The 23,492-nt window shown below is 32.2% G+C and overlaps 1 protein-coding gene across 1 annotated transcript; it reads left to right on the top strand.

Annotated features, from left to right (window-relative positions):
- The first annotated feature begins 17,822 nt into the window (after window positions 1-17,822).
- Window positions 17,823-22,356, top strand: LOC114390974 (probable serine/threonine-protein kinase sky1). Its single transcript, XM_028351941.1, has 4 exons — window positions 17,823-18,319; window positions 19,954-20,739; window positions 21,632-21,679; window positions 21,746-22,356. The coding sequence occupies exons 1-4, from the start codon at window positions 18,137-18,139 to the stop codon at window positions 22,064-22,066; spliced, it is 1,338 nt and encodes a 445-aa protein (XP_028207742.1). The 5' UTR covers window positions 17,823-18,136; the 3' UTR covers window positions 22,067-22,356.
- Window positions 22,357-23,492: the final 1,136 nt, after the last annotated feature.

Raw genomic sequence — 23,492 nt, forward strand, 5'->3', positions numbered from 1 at the left:
ACCCCACACTGAGAGGAACCCTTCAATCGGAGCGGAATCTTCCAAGCTTGCCTCGTAGTTTTGGTTGAGAATGAAGCCCAATCTGACCTTCACGGTTTTCTTCGAGGTAACCATGATTCTAAGCTTTTTCCTTGGTAGCTTAAGCTTATCCTTGCATCATTTTCTGACTTTGGAACCACCATTGTATGTTTTGCGCTTCCTTTGAAAAACCCTAGAGAAAGAGACTTTGTAAACATTATCTTTTCATGAAATGGGTGTTATTTTCGTGACCTTCATTGAACCCCGATCACATTGGCATGATCAGAATTTCAAAATGATGTTCCTTTTCTAAAACCCGAAACGCCCTTTAGCCCTTATGTTTTGATAAGGGTTTTGACTCAGAATATTGTCACTAGCTTTATCTTTGAAATCCATAGTAATTTCCTTCATTTTGACGTATAGAAACTCGCATTGGACCGGCAAGCATGAACGAGAAAGAAACCTTTAAGTGACGCAAAGAGAAACCGATGGGAAGCTCACAATAGGTGAGGGGAGTTTATTATAAGATTTATCGTTTTGACACCATAGTTAGGGTCAGGGAACCTAGCTATGAGAATATCTGTCTGTCCCTATTGCATGCTGATTTTCTCTCAAGAAAACTACGTTTCTAACTAATGGGATGCGATACATTTGATATTGACGTTGCATGCTAATTTTCCCTTATAGAAAACAACGTTTTTAACTAATGGGATGTGATATGATTATATTGATGTGCATGCTGATTTTTCAAGAAAAACTATGTTTTTGACGAATGGGATGCGATAAATTTATTGTTGATGAATAAAATTATTGTCTCTATTTGATTTGTGTTGTTTGAAGACTTGGAAAGTGTGAATCTCAGGCATGAAAAATATGTGTATATGCAGAATGCAACTTACTATTGATAAGTCTATTAATGACTTTAATTGATATGTGGTGATGTTGATGTTTATGATGATTATGTGAATACAAAATGAGGTTGTTATTGTTGTTGATAACGTCATTGAAATGAGGTGATGTTTATGTTGAGAATGACATTGAAATGGAATGTTGATGATGTTGGGAATGCATTGACATGTGCATGTTGTGTATGTTCATGGGGGGTGCATTGACCTTGTCAGATGTCCCTTGTGTGGGAAACTAGAGTGGTTAAAGAATTTAAGCATTTCTGAGGGGATGCTTAGGCGCTTTAATTCATCCATGGTCAAGTACTTGAGACGCCCATGTTTCATACGTTGGATGTTGTGTATGTTCGTGGTGGGGTGCATTGACCTTGTCGGATGTCCCTGGAGGGGGAAATAGAGTGGTTAAAGAATTTAAGCATTTATGAGGGGATGCTTAGGCGCTTTAATTCATCCATGGTCATGTACTTGAGACTCATACGTCCATACGTCGTATGTTGTGTATGATTATGGGGGGGTGCATTGACCTTGTCGGATGTCCCTGGTAGGGGAAATAAAGTGATTAAAGAATTTAAGCATTTCGGAGGGGATGCTTAGGCACTTTAATTCATCCATGGTCATGTACTTGAGACTCCCATGTTTCATGCCTCATATGACACAGGAAATAATATAAACTTTTCCAGTAAGTACTTATAGTTCCTTATGCGGAGGAATACTTGTACTAGGGGGTGTGTCACTCAGGCTGATCATCGTGGGGGGGGGGGGGGGGGGGAGTTGCCTTGCACGACAGGGTGGCCTCGACACTTACTGCATAGTTTTCCCAAGTGAGAGTGTCATGCGGACACACTTAGGCTATTTCCTTGGTATTGGTTGATGGTACGTACTACATTGCATCTGGGAGTTGAGGTTAGGTGCATGCATCATTTTGTGCAGCATTGATTGAATCCATGGATGGATGATGAGTAATTGTTGAATAACAAATGTTGTGTAAGCTCATAATGTTTGTCTATGTTTCTTGCTAACTGTGGTTATTTGGATTGAATATTGGTTCCTTTTATAATGAACTCGCCCTTGCAATTTTGTATTGTGTGGTTGATACCTGTGATGATCACGAACCTATGTTCGTGGGAGCAGAATAACAGCAGCAGGGTGCAGGGAGTAAGATTCTGGTGAGGAGCCACCGAGCCGACGTGATGATGTTGGCATTATTTTGGGAGAGAGAGTTGTGTTTTCTAATCAACTTCGTAGCGACCGACACATTTAGTCCCTAAATCATTAAATTTGGTCGCTAAAAGTGTTAGCCACTGAAATAGCGACCGAAATAATCACGTCGCAAAAACCCTAGTCACTAAGTCCTTAGTAACCGAATGTCTATTCGGTTACAAAAAAATAAACTTGGTCCCTGCGTATTAGGTTGCTATTCCCTTTGAGACCAATTCAGCAACTGAAACAATTAGTCGCAAATTTGGTTGCTAATAAATAATTAAATTTTAAATATAAAATAAATAAAAAATAATATTAAGTCTCTATTTTGGTCACTATCAAATAATTAATTTTAAATATAAAATAAATTAAAGTGGTGTTCGGTAGCTATTACGGTCACTAGTAAATAATTAATTTTAAAAATTACTTTCGGTCGCTAATTCCGTGACTAGGTTTATGATAAAATACATAAAAATATAATTCGATCACTAGTAAATAATTAATTTCAGATTAAAAATGCATTTCGGTGCTAATTCGATTGCTATTTAATTTTCAAATATAGTTATTAAAAAATACAATTCGGTCGCAAATTTGGTCGCTAAACGAAAATATGTTGTATGTTTTGTTTTTCCATTTGTTACATTTTGACTTGCTTAAAAATTATCGACTGTAAATATAAATTTTACTTAAACTGTATGATCAAACTTATAAATAAAAGTGGACATTCATAATGAGTAAATATATCTAATAACAAAGTTCTATTTTAAAGATTGATAAAGTGCAAATTCAAAGTTTTCAAAGTTTAATAAAATGCAATGTAAAAGTTTAATAAAGTTCAAATTCATAACTAACATGGCATAATCAAACTAAAATAAACAATAACCAAGAGTCAATGATCCTTTCACATGTCATGAGGACGATCAACCTGAGCATCATTAACATGGTGCTCAGTTCCATCTGCTATGGTAGTCAATGGACTAGGAGCTGACATGATAGACTGAATATGCAAGTGTTGTAGTATACGCTACATTTGCTCATTTTGTTGACGAATTTGCTCATTTTGTTCTTGCATCTATTGTCACATCTCTTAACTTTGGTGACCATGATTCTCCATTAGCTTCAACATCTTTTCCTCAAGTGTCTTCTCCTTATTTGCCTTTGCCAAAAGCTTAACATTCAATTTATCAATTGTCTCAAGCATTTTCTTTATTTGGTCTTCCACAGGAGCAATAGAAGTGAATGGAGCTGATTTTGAGCAACTAAACCTTTTGCTCAAAGTACCTAGATCGTACATGTTCGCCTTGTAATTTGGACCTCCAACAACATTCAAATATATTTCATTATCATTAACAGAAGTATGAGTGTTAGGGGAATCCTGTGTAGATGTGCCTTCCTCTATCGAATGTTGTAAGATTTCATCTTGACGATGTTGATATTTCTCCTTCAATATAAAGTGAGGTATAAAGATAAATCGTTAAATGTGTAGACATATAAGGATTAATATTCAAGAAAATCACCACTAATACAGGAAAAAAATGACTTTAATATACTATAGTAGGCTTCAAAGTTTATACTAGCCAATCACAAACATTTAACACTAGTGAAAGAAAAGAAAATCAAGATGTGTAAATAAGTTCAAGAGATATTAACCAAAGGTAAGAGTTCATTTATTATACAAACCACTATATATCAAATAAAGTGATAGGATTAGAAAAAACAACTTACAACAAATTCGCGGGACTTATCATTGACCCATTCTCCTGACTTCAATTTCTTAGTTTTCTCCATCATCTCCCAAGTAGTTGGTGGTCTTTGAAACTCCTTTGACTACATAAATTTAAAAAGTTAAAATTGTAAAACATTTAATTAATTACATTGAATTGAAAATCAATAAGGTATATATATAAAGTGATATTGCCAGCTTTTCAAAGTGAGTTGTAGTAGATATGGAACCACCACAGTATGTTAAGGCTCATCTATCAATAGATTGATTCACCTTGGCAGTGGAGCTCTTGTTTAGGAAATCTATAGAACCCCAATGTTTGTCCAAGGCTGCTCGAACATTGGTTGTTATCCATTTTTCTTTATCTTGACCATTTCTGATCTTGTTCATTGCACTTTTCAAAATGCGTGAACCTTTTGTCTCAAAAACAACTCTAATGGCTCGCTCTTCTTCTGGGTGCCACCTATACTCTTTCTGCATAAAATAGGAAACAATAACTAAATTAGAAATGATACAAGAAACAATCCATTTTAAATTAAACAATAATTCAAATTACCTTAAACTCTCCAAACCACCTATCGCAAAGGTCAACTGATACCTTCAACCAACTTGTTGCTGGTTCATCAAATTTTTCCCTAATGATATTTGATATGATATTAGAACACCCATATGTTGGTTGAAACATATGTACAAAGACATTGTCAATAGTGGTCATTTAAAAAATATTTTAAGAAAAATTAATAGTTAAATAAAATACACTTACTCTCCTTTATATGTACGAATAAAAGGCCTCTGATCAACAATATGTTCACAATTTGGATCTGGTGGGTACACAGGTGTAAGAGAATCATCTGGTGCTGAAGGTGAAGCATCTCTAATAGGGGTAGTGGGAATTGACTCCCTTACAAAGGTCGGATTTGGTTGGTCTCGAGCTGTAGGAAGTGTATTTGGGGTCGGTGCAATGACATGAATCATCGACTCTAAGGTTGATATGTGAATGGAGGAGGTGGAAGGGTTAGTGGTAATTGGAGCTCCCAAAATAAGACCACGTCTTCTACCACGATTAAATGTTCTATGACCACCACCTCTATCTTTGTTTGTCATCTGCATGTTTGATTTTGTTACACATGTACATATATATATATATATATATATATATATATATATATATATATATATATATATATATATATATATATTTAAGAACAAATAAATAAAAAATGAAGTACCACAAGCAATACAATTTAGTAAACAAATAAATCCAACTTGTTAATGAAAACTCACATAAAAATGTTTTGCCTTTTTGGTCCACTTATTTATTTTTATTTAATATACACACTTTTTAATGAATTTTTTTCCTTTCTCAAGGTCTAATTTAATTTTATTTCCAATATTTTACTCATAGAATTGAGATTGAGGAGACAACTGTGAGTGGCTCCTTCAATATGTTGTTTTTGGGCCATAACATAGCTTTGGGATACAAAAATCATACTAATATTCTTATGAGGTACCTTGGCAGTTTAATATAATCATTTTTCTTGGATTCAGTTATGTCTATTGAGATTTATAAATAATATTCTTCAGCAAAAGATTAACCCCTATACTTCAAGTTCATACACTAATTTCCTAGTTTTAAGCTGGTAGTTTATCCATTGCTTGCTTTTTAAGGAAATATCACCACTAAAGATGCAAACTTAGTATATGTTAGGGCAATGTATTCCATAATTCAATATGATCTAAATTCAACCCATAGTTTATAGGTCACCAGTCACCACTTTGTTATCCAAACCAACCAACAAAGTGATACAACTGCTAGGATTCAACTACTGAATTGAGTATAAACCAGACAAAAATTAATTAAAGTTTTGGATGCCTTGTCAAGACCAATGCATGCAGCTAAATGTCCACAATATAGGAGGTCATGCTGGAGTGGCCAAAATTCATGCTAGAATCGCAGCATAATTTCATTGGAAAAGGATTAGGAAAGATGTTCTGCAATTTGTAAGCAAATGTTTCACATACTAGCAAGCTAAAATTAGTAACATAAAAGCACTAATTTCAACCTTTTTCCATTATCCAATTACATTTAGGAGGACATAGAGGCATGGATTTTTAACTGGCTTACAACTATCTGTCTATCACTAGGATGCACCGTCCTATTAGTATTTATCGATCATTTGTCTAAGGCCACTTAGCAGCCATGATAGCTAACTATTCTAGCTTGCCAATTGCAGAACAATCATTCACAATAGGCAGTTTATTGAATCATTTTCTTTCTGGTTGTGGCTTATTGAACAATAAAGATGTTGTTATGTTTTTACTTATCATACAGCTATCTAATAGTTTTAAAGATAAACAATGTTTTCAGAGGGTTAATTGAAAAGAAAACAGAGTTTTGTATATGTAATGCAAATTTTGAATGAAGTACATGGGGAGGTGGTAATTTAGATTTACCCTTCTTGCAATAAACAATGTTGTTTTGATTGAATCTCTCTCTGTCTATTTACTTCATAAAACAAAAAATTGCAAATTATATTTTTCCTGACATCCACACACATGACCCCTGGAAAAGTGATATATACCATTTCTTAACTTTAGAGTGTCAGTGAACATAAGGTGAGAACTAACATGACACTCTTAATATAAATTAAGAAGGTTCGTTGAAGAAAGGGTTTGCAAAGACATTGATAAAAAGAGGTGTTCTCATTAGTAGATAATGATATGCAATCTAAAGGTCTTTGAAATATGACATTTGGATATATTTTAAAAATGCTTCCAATTAATGCCACTGTCATCTCTTGATAAGTTTGCTATGGAAGTTTTCAAGGTTTTTTATTTATTATTTTCTTCTCCTATGAGTGCTTATGGAGAAGTTTATGCAAACAAACCCATGTTATATATCACCACACAGGGGAAGAAGAGAAAGAAAACTCAGTTACAATAAATTATCACATATTTCCAAAATCAACAGTTCTAAATCTACCAAGCAACACAATTACTGAATGAAGAATGTACCAAATGTTTTCTTATGGTTATTAGACATCTACTTTTTCTTTTTCATCTAATGTGTTCAAAGGATATAGCAAGACTATTCCAACGTACCTGAGAAGGTGTGACCTTTATACCCAACAATTTACTTAGTTCAAAAGCTCCTTTGCTTCAAGATAGCCACCACCTACATTAAAACTTGAAATTAACATTAAAAAATTGGTGCTTAATTTCAAACAAATTATTAGTGCGGGCCTGGGACCAGTCTTGTAGATGAGTCATTAATTGAACCACACTGATGTAACAAACAATTGTAAATAGAAAATATGAAAATAGAACTCACTGTTAATGAGGAAAACGTAAGGGATTTTCAATCTACCTAACAACATAAACAAATCAACAAATTTAAGAGTCGGTAACAGTGAAAGGGCTAGGGTTTCACGAGTCAACTGGGAGGGTGTTCTGCAACACGAATCTTCGGCGTGGTTGGTAGCACAAGCCCGGATTTGCGATCGCGACCAAGAACAAGGGTGGATCTGCAGTTGGGCGGTGGCATGGTGGTGGCCAGCGCCATTGAACAAGAGCAAGCACTGTCGACGCAATGAAATAGAAGTAGAGTTTGAAGTTTCTAAAATTAGGGGTCATTGTCCCATGATTCATGCGCTATCTTCTCCCTGAACTGGTCCCTTATCTCTGAAAACACCATCCAAAAATCAATGGATACGTGTGACCGTGTGGCTAAATTGTACCTCTCCTTCATAAATAACTCCTCTTATTTTTTTATAATTATATTTATATCATTGGATCCTTCTTATTTCTCTTTCTTGCTTGTGTCAAAAGACTCAAATGAGTCAAAATAAGTTTCTATATTAGATTTGGTGTCAGAAAATCAAGCATATGTGTTAATTAATATAATAAACTTATGCTTAAAACTAATTCAAATATATATTTTCAATTACATTGAATAGTTAAAAGTAATTTTATTCATATTAAAACAAAACAACTCTAAATCTTTTGGAATGTGTTTTATTTTTAAATAATGTTACAAATATTTTTTTTTTGTAAAATATAGATAAATTTCATTATTACTATGTTTAGTTTGTACATTAGTATAATTAGTGTATTCTTTTACTCTTAGATCAATTTATTAAAAGATTATTTTCAATTCATTTACTTGTATTCTTTCATTAAATTTACTTTACCTAAAATAATATCTAAATCCTTTTTTATTAGAAATTGCTTCAAATTGAATGGTCCCGTTATTTTAAATATTTTTTTACTCAAAATCTATTAATCTAAATATATATTTTGTCCAAAAAAATAACTAATGATTTCACTTCTTTGAAATCTTTGCCTCACTGACTATATAGTATCAAGTTGTTCTACTTTTATCAAGTTTCTAAATTAGGAGTTATTCAAATTATTTTCTACTTGAAGTTTTCTTTGGAATTGCTATTTGAGTTTTTTTTAAAAACATTCAATAATTTAGGTAGAAAAAATTGGTAAAAGAAATTAGGTAGAAAAAAATAACGAAAGAATTTAATCCAAATAAGTAAAAAAAAATCAATGATTCAATTTGAACAAAAAATACTGAGACAAAAATGACATATTTGTGAGTTAGAATAGCAACGGGATCAGTACGCATGATGTGTAGTAACTTTATGTTATATACATTTTAATATCCGTATTCGTGACATATTGGTGAGGAAAGTTTGTGTGCTTTGGGTTTGTGTGTGTTGTGTGTTTTTTCTAAATAGTGTGTCTTTATTGAGTGTGTTTTTATTTTTATTGTGTTTGTGTGTTTCTATTTTTACTAAGTTAGTTTTTATTTTTATGAAGTGTTTTTTAAGTCCAAGCTTGTTTTAACTTTAGTAAAATTGTTTTTACTAAGACTCTTTATTATTATTAATTTTGTTTTTATTTTTTTAAGTGTTTTTTTAGTCTTTTATGCTTGCTTGAACTTTAGTAAAATTGTTTTTAAAGAAAGTTATTTATTTTTAAAGATAAAATAACAAAAAAATAAGTGTGATTTTTAGAAAATTTAATATTTATAGGTTGTACACTCAATTATTTTGTATAACTTTTAATTTAAAAGGAGCTTTTAAAGTATAAAAATGAAAATTAATAAACAACTTCTACTTATTTTTTTAAGTTCTAATTTTTTTTATTTTGACTTATAAGTAGCTTTTAAGCCCAAAAAAAGTCAGATCAAACAAAACCTAAGGCTATTTCAGTCCCTTAACCTAAAATTATAATTTAATTATTTTTATTAAATTTTCCTAACTTAATTATATATCACTAAAATTTCTAATGTATATTTAATACACATGTAAATTTACATAATAAATTTTGTGACAATTAATTTTTATCTGATAATTAATTTGTTTACATATATGATTTGCTGACAATTAATTTTGATCTAATAATTAATTAGAGTATGCTTACGGATTCATAATCTATATGTTTATTAGCAAGGGTACTTTGGAATTTAAAAAAATTTGTTGGGTGCACGAAGCAATTACCCACATTAAACCTTAATAAATCATTATTGGGCCTTGGTTAATGAATATGTTAAATTAAAACTTAATTGCAAAATTGGTTCCTCTATTTTGCCTATTTCACCAAATGAGTCCCCCTATTTTTTTCATTCACTATTTGAGTCCCCCTATATTTCAAAATTCACTATCTTAGTCCTCGGAGCTAATTTTAAATGTTGACTAATTGTTCACTATTAAATTTTAAACGTTGACTACACTAGAAAGTTAACCAATATTTTCTTAAAAAATAAGAAGTTTAAAAAAAATGCTTGAAAGGACTAGAACCATGGTCCTTGGAGTGAATGACACACTCTTTTATCATTACATCCATGTGAACATTTAAATATTTGGTGCAAAATATAATATTAATATAAGTTTTATGCAAAAATAGTTTAAAATTCAAAGTTTATTCTTTTTTAATTTATTATATTTTTATACTCTTATATATTATCTTTAAAATATAATATATAAGATTGAATTTTATTTTCACATAAATTAGAATATGTATACTTATATAAGCTTTATTTTATATTATATTTTAAATGATAATATATAAGACTATAAAAATATAATAAATTAAAAAGAATAAATTTTGAATTTTGAACTATTTTCGCATAAAACTTATATTAATATTATATTTTGTACCAAACATTCAAATGAGTATTTGGGTGTAGTGTAAATGAGTGTGTTTCATCCTTCAAAGACTATGATTCTAGTCCTTCTTCAAACTTTTTTAAAGTTTTTATTTTTTAAGAAAACGTTGGTCAACTTTCTAGCTCAATGTTTAAAATTGAATAAGTGGACGGTTAGTGTTAAAAAAACTGGGAGACCAATTTAGTGAAATAGGAAAAATATAGGAAACCTATTTTTTTTTGTAATTAAGACTTAAATTAAAGTTAATTTGGGCTTTTAGTGAATGTGCTGCATCTTATTGGGTCTTCATTAATGCATTAAATTTCACTTACACCATATTAAACTTTAACAAATCATTAGTACTACACTTATACTTAGTATTTTAAAATACTTAATTTCACAAAATTTGATTATGACATATTTTCAAAGTATAAAGGATATATATTTATTAAATTTTTAAATAATTATATAAAATAAAAAATTATTTTGTATAAAACACAAATTAAAAGACTAATGATAACCATGATTTATTTATCTTAATCAAATAATGTAAATATTGGTTTTTTAATTTTATTATAAATCCTCAAAATATAATTAAAAATATTATATAATTATTATGATTTACAAAATAATAAAAATATTGATTTGTTAATTTCAAAATATTACTAATATATTAATTTAATACTTTTCAAGTATAAAAAGTATTTAAGAATATTATATATTGATTATGATTTAAAATAAACTAAAAATTTAGCTTCTTAATTTTTCTAGAAATTAAATTTGGTCTCTAGCCTCCAAATAATTTTGTCCAACAGCTACTGAATCATATTCGGTTGTTAACTTCAAGTCCATTTCGGTTTCTAAGTCCGTCACTAAAATGCTTTTGAATTTATGCACGTATTGTGACCGAAGTAACGACTGAGTTTTCAATGACGCTTCATTTCAGTCGTGAATACGGTCATTGACACAAGTCAGCTACCAACTATAAATTTGTTCGCAAATGCGGTCACAATTAGCAACAAAAAAGTGTTCGGTTGCTAATGTTAGTCGCTAATGTCACTAAACTGCATTTTTCTAGTAGTGTCCTATTACCAACTACTTAATCATTAGTTTGATAAAAATGAGGGGGTTTTTTTTTCCCTAAATGGAGCAATGAAGGTAATTAGCTACCAAGGAAGGTGGATAAGAGTCTTAGATTTAGGGGTTGCTTAGGTGTTACCTTTTTTATTCCCTTATATGAAGAAAATTCAATGTTCAAATCATGGCTCGTGCAAGGAGCAATTAGCTACCAAGGAAGATGGATAAGAGTCTTTTTTTTTTTTTTTCTAAAACTAATTTACATTTCAATCATGTCTATCATCCTGCCAAAAAAAAAATCATGTCTATCACACAACTGAACCTTATGAATGAAAGGTTAATTATGTTTTTCATTCCTGAATTTTTTAAAAATCTTCACTTTTAGATCTTGAATAAAAAAATTGATCGATTTTAGTTTTATGTTTCGATCCATTAACATTTTTTACGCCTCCTGTAAGTATTGTCATTAACTGATGATATGACAATAGTTGTGAGTAGTTATGAGTGCGAGCGACTTTGTTAAAATTTTGTTGTGATTCATTTTCTGGCGCTTAAATTGCCTAACGGGGGATTTGACCCTCATAGAATGAACAAAAACATTAACTCTTGTTTGAGAAAGTATCAGCAAGTCTATTAGATCTGAAATACTAAATCAAATTTGACTCAAGTCTTCATGGACAGTCACTACAAAGAAGAAACAAGTCTTCATCTATAGCAGCATCACACCATAGATGATCTTTGACCAACGATGTTGTATCAGAAAGATCAAATGGCCATATCTCTTTGGTTCAATAGATTCATTGACCGAAGCAATTCCAACGACACGATGGTGGATGAAGAATCCTCAGGCCTTTGAGTGTCACTGTCAAGATTTGAATCCTTGAACACTGTCATTGAGATCTGAATCCTTGGACGTTATCGTCTAGATCTGAAATACCCAAATCATATTTGAAGATCTATAATTTTAGAAGAATCTGCAAATGCGTAGCAGTGGATGAGGGGACGTGGTTTCTTCTCCTTGTGCGCCGGCAACTCCTTGCATAGCCACACCACTCTCGCCCTCCACCCACTCTCTCTTCTTCGAAATCCCTCCCGCACATATTCAACTGTGAGTCGCAACGTCGAATGGTGCAGGTGGTCTCATCAGCGATGGCTCATCTAGGTTTGGGTTTCGAGGTCCAAAATATCTCAGATATGAGTTTTGGGTTTCTGTAAACATGATTTTATTGATTTGTTGAAGCTGAATATTGTTGCATAAAGAACGTGGAAGTTGAATATGTGTTTCAATTTTTTTTATTTGCCCTATGGATTCTGATTTGTGCTAGCTAATACGTGTTGTAATTTTAAAAAAAATGTTGTAAAATATAATTATATAATAATAAATTTAATGCTATATCATCACCTAACTAAAATTATTGTCTAATATTTGAACCTATAGTACACATTTGAGTATCACTGGAAAATATCATTTGTGCTAACAATCATCTATTTTAAAAAGTATCTTTTGAATTTCAAATTTTAAATCTTTATACATTATATCAATTTTTTTTCTTCAAAAAAATTTTAAATTTTGATGCACCAAGTCGAGTAAATAAACAAAGAAATAATGTATTTTGATTTAAATAATCTATTTTTATAATTTCTTCTATAGATTCAAAAGTCTTACCTCTTAATTAATTTATTTTTGTTTAATAAATAAAATGATTAATTTTATTAATGAAAATATTTTCTCTTTATACTTTCACTACTAAAAAAAGAGGTTGTTACAACGCATGCTTAAAGTCGATTATAGAAAAATCGTCGTTGTATTTGATGTGGTGATATATTTCAAAGATGATTTCTTGTTATCTTCAATTTTAACCTCTCATCTTCATTACTAAAGCTCACGTCCTGGTTGTCATTGCGAAAGAAAGTTCCTTTTTCACTAAGTGAGTTTTGTTTCCCTCTCACCTGTATTTGATGTTTCCGTAGGGTTGGTAAGGTTGGTGTTCGGTGAGCCATATATAAGTTTCACTTGCGTCGTGTCACTCTGCTCACTCTGACACCATCTATTTGTGCCCGTCTCACTCCGTCTGCTCACTCTGCCTCTGGCAGAGCCACAATTGTCGCCATGTCACCGTTGAAGCAGCCGTCTTTGTCATGGGGGTCATGAGGGCATATTGTTGTGTTGCATTGGTACGCGCCACCTCGTTTCCATTTAATTTGTTTTCCATGGTGGCCTATATTTCTGCTTTTGGTTTTGACCTTATATTAGTTCATGTGTTTGTTGTTGCTTTGTTGGCATGCGTTCTTAGATTTGGAATAAGCTTAAGTCTGATTGTGGGTATTTGTTGATTGCTTGCTGTCTATGTAATTATGATTATATGATATATAGGGCAAAAAGATAGAGATACATGTAGGAGAATTATAGACTAGTTAAAACAGGTCAAATTAAACAATGAATGTAAGATATATGTATGAAAGAATGTATTCGTACAAAAAGGCAAACAAAAGCAAAGTGAGTGTAACCCACTATCTCACAATGTTTGGTGGAGTACTTAAGTTAGTTAAGTAGCTTTGTTCTAACTTCTACCCCCTTGACTTCAAGGGAGATTTTCCCAATTGCTCAAGTGCTTATCAATATACTTCAATCATAACATTATAAATACAAAAGGGAGCAATATTTGGACTCCTGCATTTCTGTTTTATTAACTTGAAGAGTAGTCTCAAACTTTCAAATTGAAATGTGATGCCCAGTTAGATACAAGAGGTAGAGAGATAACAACAAATCACAATGAAACATCCTCCTCCTTCAACAACTATACACAATTAACAATAATATGTAACTGGCCACATTTAAAAAACAATTAATCGAGCATCTAAATAAAACTTGAAAATAGGTGCCTTATGTCATCCAGTATGGTAGAGTTGTTGCTGTAGAAGCAAAGCTTCATGGTGATTCAAAGGTGTTTTGATGATAACAATGATGATAACAAAAGATGATGACAAAGGTGATGACAAAAAGCTCAAAGATCAATCAAGAACAATTCAAGAGTTCAAGATAAGAATCAAGAAGAATTCAAGATTCAAGAAGAAAGTCTAGAGACAAGAATCAAGATTCAAGGTTCAAGATCTCAAGAATCAAGATCAAGACTCAAGATTCAAGAATGAAGAGAAGACTCAATCAAGATAAGTATTAAAAAGTTTTGAATAGCACATGAGTTTTTGACAAAACCTTTTACCAAAGAGTTTTTACTCTCTAGTAATCGATTACCATATTGTTGTAATCAATTACCAGTAGCAAAATGAGTTTGAAAAGTTTTCAAACTGAATTTACAACGTTCCAATTATTTTCAAAAGGCTGTAATCGATTACAATGTTTTGGTAATCGATTACCAGTGCCCTTGAACGTTGAAATTCAAATTCAAATGTGAAGAGTCACATCCTTTCACTTAAAAGCCTTGTGTAATCGATTACACTAATTTGGTAATCGATTACCAGTGACTGTTTCTGATAAATCAAAAGATGTAACTCTTCAAAAAAGTTTTTGACTTTTTCAAATTGGTTATAAGTTTTTCTAAAAGTTATAACTCTTATGAATGGATGTCTTGACCAGACATGAAGAGTCTATAAAAGCAAGACTTTGTTTTGCATTTCAAGATTCTTGAACACTTATTCATACAATCCTTTACAAGCCTTGAATCTCTTTGAACTTCTTCTTCTTCTTTGTACCAAAAGCTTTATGAAGTTTTCTGGTTTTCCAAACCTTGAAAACTTGTGCTATTCATCTTTTCATTCTCTTCTCCCTTTGCCAAAAAGAATTTGCCAAGGACTAACCGCCTGGATTCATTTTGTGTCTCTCTTCTCCCTTTTCCAAAAGAACAAATGACTAACCGTCTGAATTCTTTTGTGTCTCCCTTCTCCCTTGTCAAAGAATTCAAAACGACACAGTCTGAGAATTCTTTTGATTCTTCCCATTCCCTAATACAAAAGTGTTCAAAGGACTAACCGCCTGAGAATTCTTTTGTATCCCCATTCACAAAGTATCAAAGGTTTAATAGCCTGAGATCTTTGTCTCAACACATTGGAGGGTACATCCTTTGTGGTACAAGTAGAGGGTACATCTACTTGGGTTTGACTGAGAACAAGAGAGGGTACATCTCTTGTGGATCAGTTCTAGTGGAGGGTACATCCACTAGGTTCAACGAGAACAAGGGAGGGTACATCCCTTGTGGATCTTTGCTTGTAAAAGGATTTTTACAAGGTTGAAAGAAATCTCAAGGACCGCAGGTCGCTTGAGGTCTGAATGTAGGCACGGGTTGTTGCCGAACCAGTATAAAAATTCTTGTGTGTTTGTTTCCTTCTTCCCTACTCTTTTACTTTCCACTGTGCATTTAATTTCCGCTTTTACTTTCTGTTAAGTTTTCTCTTCTACTCCTCATTCTCTTAACAATTTAGTAAAAGCCTTAAAAGAGTAATTTTTTTAATTAGTAAAGGTTTATAAGTAATTAATTCAACCCCCCCTTCTTAATTATTCTGAGGCCACTCGATCCAACAGTTGCCTTGCACATTCAAGAAAGATTGATTCCCGAGTTGTGATCTGTCCTTGGTTTCCTGCTAGTATTTATCCTTTTGAGAAGAAATTCTACCATTGTTGTTGGCAGTATCAAGCTTGTCTTCAAGTTCCCTAATTTTTGTTTTGAGAGTCATCATGTTTTTTGGGCATCATGAGTTGATGTACTCATTCTATTATTTTCATCTATAGTTCTATCCTGTATTTTCTTGGCCTTGAGAAGACCCTGTTTTCAAGTGCTGATTTTCCACAACGTTGACTACTAAGACGATTGAAATCGAGATTTGTAGTAGTGTTTATTCTAATTTAAGATAAAATATTCATTAATGTTGTTGAATAATAATGCCATTTTTTATTTTAAGAATTATTCAAACTTATAAATGTTCATTTAATTCATAGGCAACTTTCTAGTTTTAATATACACATTGATAATTTAAGAAAATAAATTGACTTATATTTCTAAAAAATGTCAATTTATATTTCATTTTATCTATCCACTTTTGAATGAATTTATTTTCTATTTATTTTATTAAAAATTCAAGACAATATTAATTACTATCTTTTTAATTATATTCTTATTTTTACTTAATTAATTAATAAATAATTTATACACTTATCATAAATGAAAAGGAACAATAAAAGAGAATATGTTAAAAAATTAACAATAATGTTTAAGTAAATTAGGATATTAATTATATTGTTTAATATTTCGATTATCCACCTAATTAAGTGGACAGAAAAAGAAAACAAATGGGAATAATTGTTAAGATATTTTTTTGAGTAACCATGTGTTAGGTGCAATGTATTTATTAATTTTGTCAATGACTAATATTTGTTTTGAGAAAACTTAACAAGCTATCTTTTGTAAGTTTTCTCCTCCTAACCTATGGTTACACATAGTTGTTAATACTATAATTTTTGTTAAATTATAAAGAATTATTTTAAAAGTGTAAATAAATTATAAATACATATTTGATGAAATATATAGTATAATATAAGGAGAAAGGTATCATCAGTCGTGTGGATCAATTGTCATGAAAATTTTCAACTTAACAAGTTGTTTTAGTTTGAATCCCGGATATTTAGCTTTGTTAAAATACTTAGAGGGAGAGATGTCAAAAAAATAATTAAATAGAAAGGTTTTTCTAATATATTTGATTTTTAAATATGTTTTTATAGTTAAAAATAAATGACCAATAGTAAATAAAGCATGATTTAAATATTTTTAAAACTATAAATATTTCATCAAAAGTATTTTATATTAAAATTATTCAAAATATAAATAGTTTAGTTTTGTTTAATCGCATACACAAGTCATTAAATATAATTTATTTTTGAATTATATTTTTTGTGTAACCAGAAGATATTTGATGTTTTTATTTGGTATTCAACTAACCTCCTTCCACCTACGCGACTCTGGGTCTAAGTCGAATCTAGATCTTTGTTTAAAGACTTAAGTGCCGACCTACTTGCACTAATGAATTTGGGTATATTTGACTTATAGGACTGCTATTCATACACTTTTCTTTTAGCATTACAATTTTTTTTTATCCCATTCACATTACCTATATATTTTGGCAGCTACATTCCTTCAGAAATTGCTTTGCTTGGCTTTAAACAAAAAACTTCTCATCTTTCAAAAACATATAATATTTTTATTTTGTTTCAGGCTTATAAAATAAACAAGGATAATGAGATTTATTTGTTAAGGAAGGGTAGATCAATTGATTGAACAAAATACTCGTTGTTGTAAATTTGTGACAATTTATTTGATTTTTACAATGAAAAAAAGAGATAATAAGACTTATTTGCCATTCATCGGTTGACTTGTCAAGTAAGACGGCATAATATACCGTATGCTAATGACAAATTGGGTCTTGTAATCTTGAATTTCCACTCCCTAAAACAAGGTATTGAAGAAGCACCACTACATGGTATGGTAAGAAACAAAACAAGTGCTAAGGAAAAAAGAAAAAGCACACAAAAGGGCAAAAGTATAAAGATAGGAAACAGATGGGTGACGCAGGAAAGCGCAGCAACTCCCAACCCCTTTTCAGTACCCTGATTACCCCTCCCCACCTAAAATAACATCCAAAAAATTCAATCTCCAAAATGCCCTTTATTAATTCATACAAAAATGAGAGGCCAAAGGGCACAATAGTAAACAGTCAATGAACAGTTATTTTGGGGAAAAAATAAACAGAAAAAACAAACCGTATGAAAATGCAAGACCCACACAACACACCTTCAGAGAACCATTGCAAGAGAAGCAAAAGAGAAAGCAGAGAGAAAAAAGTGGAGGATTGTTGAAGAGAGAGTCTCGTGATTTGAGAAGGCCACAAATCTCCGAAATAAAAGCTTCAAATTTCGGTCACAATTTAAAGAAAAAGGGGATTTATTTAAAAACTTTTTTAAATAAAAGAACAGAACTTGGGGTGTGGCAAAGCAGAGAAAGAAGAAGAAGAAGAAGAATCATTTGGGTGTGTTTTTGAAGTGAAAGGTGATGTCGTGTTCTTCTTCATCTGGGTCTGAAGAGGAGGATGAGGGGTTCGACTCTTACCGGAAAGGAGGGTACCACGCCGTCAGAGTCGCCGATCAGTTCGCCGGCGGCAGGTACATAGCGCAGAGGAAGCTCGGTTGGGGTCAGTTTTCAACAGTTTGGCTTGCCTATGATACTACTACATCTGTATGTTTGATCCTTACTCTTCTCGTTTTCATTCTTCTCTTTTTTCATTCTTTTAATCTTTCTTTGGTTATTTCCTTCCAAAGGGGTTGTTTTGAATTGGGATTGATTTGACCTGTGATTTGTGTTTTGATGTGAATAGTTGTTGAAACTTTTTTCTTTTAATCGTTATGGCAATCAGTTTTTATGTGAGCTGGATGACTTCGTGTGTCCATGTAGTCGACCGCACTTAGTGGATAAGGCCTTGATGTTGTTTTTGTTATTATGGCAATCTGTTTTGAATCTGTAGGAGTGGGGTTGTTAGATTCTGTGCTGGTTTTGTGTGTTTCGTTTATCATGTTTGTCTGCTTTGAATTATGTAGGGGTTACATGGTTTTCCTTTTGATTCAGAATATGTTTGTGTGTGTGGTTTGTGATTGTAAGTTTAAATATGTAAGTGGATGTTTTCTGTTTTTTTGTTTTCTGGTGTTTTTTCTCTCTCCCAGTAGGTTTTCCTTTCTTTATACAACAGAAACATTGGTTTGTTCGATCTAATGTGTGTGTATTTGTGTTGTCAGTTTCTGGCTTAAGGGTAACATTTGATTGAATGGATCAAATTGGGATGTATATGTATGTTGAACAACCTTTTTGTCTTCCCATGTCACTGCCACTTCTTCTGTTGGTATTTGTATTTTTCAACATTTGTGGAAATACTTAACAGACCTTGCATGTTGGAATGACAAACAACATGGGCAGTGATCATCATAAAGGGTGACTACCTGGAACACATAGATTTGTCTGCTTGCAGAAAGATACTAAATGTGTCGCTGCATCCCTTTGTTTTTATAAGATTCTAGCTGATTTGGTAAATGTGCCTTACGCTCGTTTTTAACAGTAACACCTGGTGTCTTTCTTTTGTGTGCATTAATTTTGTTGAACGGTTTAGGTTAGCTGCTTATGGAAACACTGTAATTCTGAATTTTAGTTCTAATTCAGCAAAGTTGAATGTTGAAATGGATTTGACTTCTCTAAAGTGAGAGTTGATGGGTAAATTAGTGGAGTAGTTTTTAAATTTTAACAATTTCATAGTTTGTTATACTCGTGCTTATATTGTATCACAATCTCAACAGCTGTTTTTCCAATCAATGATTATACTTCATAATTTATTCTTTAATGTGCACCCCTCATTATAGAGGAGTTCAATCCAAGACTAACTTGGGTGTCTTATATACACACACTCCTAACTTCATGGATCCAGAACTTCTGATACCATTAAATCACTTATTTATTGTGGGGTCTGGCTAAATGCTTAAATTTAGAAAAGAAAAGGATCCCAAAGAAAGAAGAAAAAGAAGATGGTAAAATAATCAGAGGAAACTTAATGTGTATACTGTCTATCATATACACTGTATATCCAGCAGGGGTATTTCCACAGTGGCACAATCCCTCTGGTAGTTGCTATGAATTAGGTCCAAGTATTATCCTTTCTTCATCTAATAGTTCTGTATCCATGTTTAATTAAAAAAGTTTTCACAAAGGTTTGCTTGTGTCCCAACTAATTTTGCTCAGACAGTGATAACTTTTTTTATATTATTTTAGTTCAGCAGTATTTTTTTTTTGTTTATCAATATATTCTAATTTTAAATTTGGATTTTCAGGCATATGTTGCTCTCAAGATCCAGAAAAGTGCTGCCCAGTTTGTTCAGGCCGCCCTTCATGAAATTGATGTTCTTTCATCCCTTGCTGATGGTGTCGATATGGATTCAAAATGTGTTGTCCATTTGATTGATCACTTTAAGCACACAGGTCCTAATGGTCAGCACCTTTGCATGGTGCTTGAGTTTCTTGGGGATAGTTTGCTTCGTCTAATCAAATATAACCGGTATAAAGGCCTTCCTTTGGATAAAGTTAGGGAGATTTGCAAGTGCATTTTGATCGGTTTGGATTATTTACATAGAGAACATGGCATTATCCACTCAGACCTAAAACCAGAAAATGTTCTTCTGGTTTCTACCATTGATCCTGCCAAAGACCCTGTTAGATCTGGACTCACCCCAATATTAGAGAGGCCTGAGGGAAACATAAATGGTGGTGGAGTTACTAGTCTTATTGAGAAAAAGTTGAAAAGAAGAGCTAGGAGGGCAGTTGCAAAAATATCTGGGAGAAGTTCTCCAATAGGAGGAATTGAAGCTCCAAAGTCTGACAGAAATCTTGATGGGATTGATGTGAGATGCAAGGTGGTAGATTTTGGAAATGCTTGTTGGGCTGATAAGCAGTTTGCAGAAGAAATTCAAACAAGACAGTACAGAGCTCCTGAAGTAATACTGCAGGCCGGTTATTCCTTTGCTGTTGACATGTGGTCTTTTGCTTGCATTGCTTTTGAGCTTGCCACTGGTGATATGTTGTTTACTCCCAAGGTTGGACAGGGTTTTAGTGAGGATGAGGTATGGTGATTTTGTTTGTACACTATTATTATTTAAATTATGTTTCACATCTTTTATGAATGGATGGTAGTTTTTATGATAATTGTTAAGCTACCTTATATTTCGTTGCTATTAATGCAAAAGGGTTCCAAACTAGAGGAAACTTATGGTAAGATATTGTTTGAAATGATATAATAGATTATTTGATAACTATTTTTTTTATAGAACAAGGTTGAGTAATTAATTTTTACCTTTAATATTTCTAACTATCATAAATGCTTCTACAATAGTCATTTCTTTATTCTGGAATGTGAGTAGAGATAATCAGAAATGATAAATTAATACAAGATATCCAGTTACGGAATTCGTTGAAGCTAGCTGTGTTTCCAGTCCATTTGATGTCAAGTTGGCACTGGACACATGAACATTCTTTGCGATATTTTTCATTTGATTTCAGAACATAGTTTTGATTAATTCATGTAATAGGTATCTCAAAGTCCAGGACTATTATGTATTCCTTCTGCTGGTTCCTGATGATTGAAAGCAAAATAAATATGATGTGTGATCCACGGATGACTAGATCGTATATTAATTAATCAATCTATAGTTTAATTTTTCCATGTATTTATGATCCTTTCACAACCTTGGTAAGAGAAGAACTAACATATGTGCTCTGGATGATTCATGGATGGGCATTTTTGTTTCCCAAGAATGAGTTTCTATTGGTATGGGAAGAGATTATGAGTTTCATACATTTCATTTGTAATTGTGTTGAAATAGTAAGCTATTGAATCATAGTTACCATTAAGGATACGTTAGTTGTGATTGCTTTGACTTGGTGAACACAACTACACAAGTCTATAACTCAGATTGCATGTTAGAATAACAAAAGTTTGTGCTACGTTGGTTTCAGGATCACCTTGCCCTGATGATGGAACTCCTTGGAAAGATGCCCCGGAAGGTAGAAAATTATCTCTGCATATTATTCAAATAGCTATTATGCAAAATCTAATCTTGCATGTGGCAGGTTGCTACTTCTGGAGCAAAATCCAAGGACTTCTTTGACAGACATGGGGATCTCAAAAGGATTCGAAGACTTAAGTTTTGGCCGCTAAGCAAATTGTTGATTGATAGATATAAATTTTCAGAGCGCGATGCCTGTGAGTTTTCAGAGTTTCTTTTACCACTTCTTGATTTTGCACCCGAGAAGCGGCCAACAGCACAGCAGTGCCTGCAACTCCCATGGCTCCAGGGCATAGAGTCTACACCAAATGAAATGAGAAATGAATCTAGTGTGGAAAAGGTGGGTGTTGGGATGAGCAACCTTCAAATCAAGGTGGGAAAGTGAAGAGAAAAGTATTTAACAGTCACCCTTCAAGACCCTTCCTTCGCCCTGAATGACTATTGATTGTAATTTGTTTTTGGTTTAATCAAATTTAATAAGATTTATTTTTTTATTGGATTAAATACTACAGGGATGTAAATTAGTTATGAATTTTGTTTATCCAGAGATATCTGACACAATTTGTGTGTATATTTACCACATGATGATTTAAAGGGATGATGGCGTTCATCAAAATCAGTTCTAAAGTTCTTCTCCCCGACGAATTACTTACAAGTTACAAAAATGGGTGGAAAGAATTTTGTTATGCTAATGTGAGGACTATTATCCACTGATCCTTTTTCCTATTTGATTTCAGAATGTTAATTTTGTTGCCAATGTACCAACCATTTATGTAAACTTGAATTTCATGACAAAAGCACTTAGGTTGTGTTTGACTCAAGTATCAAGAAAAGTTTATGGGAACGTGAACTGGACATATCACATTCTCATGTTTGGTCCATTCTGAAAGAAAAAAATTATTGATTTCTAGACGTACAAGCTCATATTTATCTTCTTTTCTGTTCTCATGATTAATGTTGGGATATCCTGCATTTTCATGGAAATGGAAGTTATTTTTTATAATAATTATGCATCCATATTTCCTTCTTCCACATTCCTTCTTTCGCTTTCAATTTTTGAATTTTTAGTTGAATATTTTCTTTTTTAAATTACTAAATGCTAACCAAAAGTGCTCATGAACATAGTATTCCTAGACCTATTTTAGGAATATGATTTTTGAGAACATAATTTTATACTTTGAAACAAACACCTTCTAAGTTGGGAATTTAAACCAGTATTTTATTGAGTACGTGTAAATCATTATATAAACTTGGGTTTCTGTAAGGTGGATGTTAAAAACTTTTCTTTAAACAGCAAACAAATTTTAATTTATTGATAAGGAACACAGTACAAGATTACCCTTGCCCCACCTCCAAATACAATGTATATGAAATTACATTAAAAGCATATGCTAGTAACATTGATTGAGCTTACAACCAACTTAATCCCTTTACCCACAACAAACAATGCTCCCTGTACACGAAAACACAAATGATGTGTTATGCCCAACCTCAGCATGTAAATTCCTAATGGACTTGACGTAACTTACACCTTCATGTGTCATGCATACGACACATTCTGCATCATATAACCAGCCTCACCTGTAAGACATTTTATAAACTTGAGAAAGCAATGAACACTCATTAAATAAGTAATAATTCACACATTTCACTTCTTTTTGACACCCAACACACTCAACTCTTCATTCAGGTATTCAGAGAAAGAAAATTTGAGAGAGGAGAAAAATGATTTCATTACAAGCCTTGCCCCACAAATTCCTTATGACAGTTGTGCAAGCTGTCACTTGACATAGCTAGATAACTTATTAACA

This window comes from Glycine soja, chromosome 16, assembly GCF_004193775.1.
Source record: "Glycine soja cultivar W05 chromosome 16, ASM419377v2, whole genome shotgun sequence".
In the NCBI taxonomy this organism is placed as follows: domain Eukaryota; kingdom Viridiplantae; phylum Streptophyta; class Magnoliopsida; order Fabales; family Fabaceae; genus Glycine; species Glycine soja.

Excerpts from the sequence above, each read along its gene's own strand:
- LOC114390974 (XM_028351941.1), top strand. The coding sequence starts at position 18,137 with ATGTCGTGTTCTTCTTCATCTGGGTCTGAAGAGGAGGATGAGGGGTTC. Across the intron at positions 20,740-21,631 it reads AGGGTTTTAGTGAGGATGAG|GATCACCTTGCCCTGATGAT; the intron begins GTATGGTGATTT and ends CGTTGGTTTCAG. Across the intron at positions 21,680-21,745 it reads TTGGAAAGATGCCCCGGAAG|GTTGCTACTTCTGGAGCAAA; the intron begins GTAGAAAATTAT and ends TGCATGTGGCAG.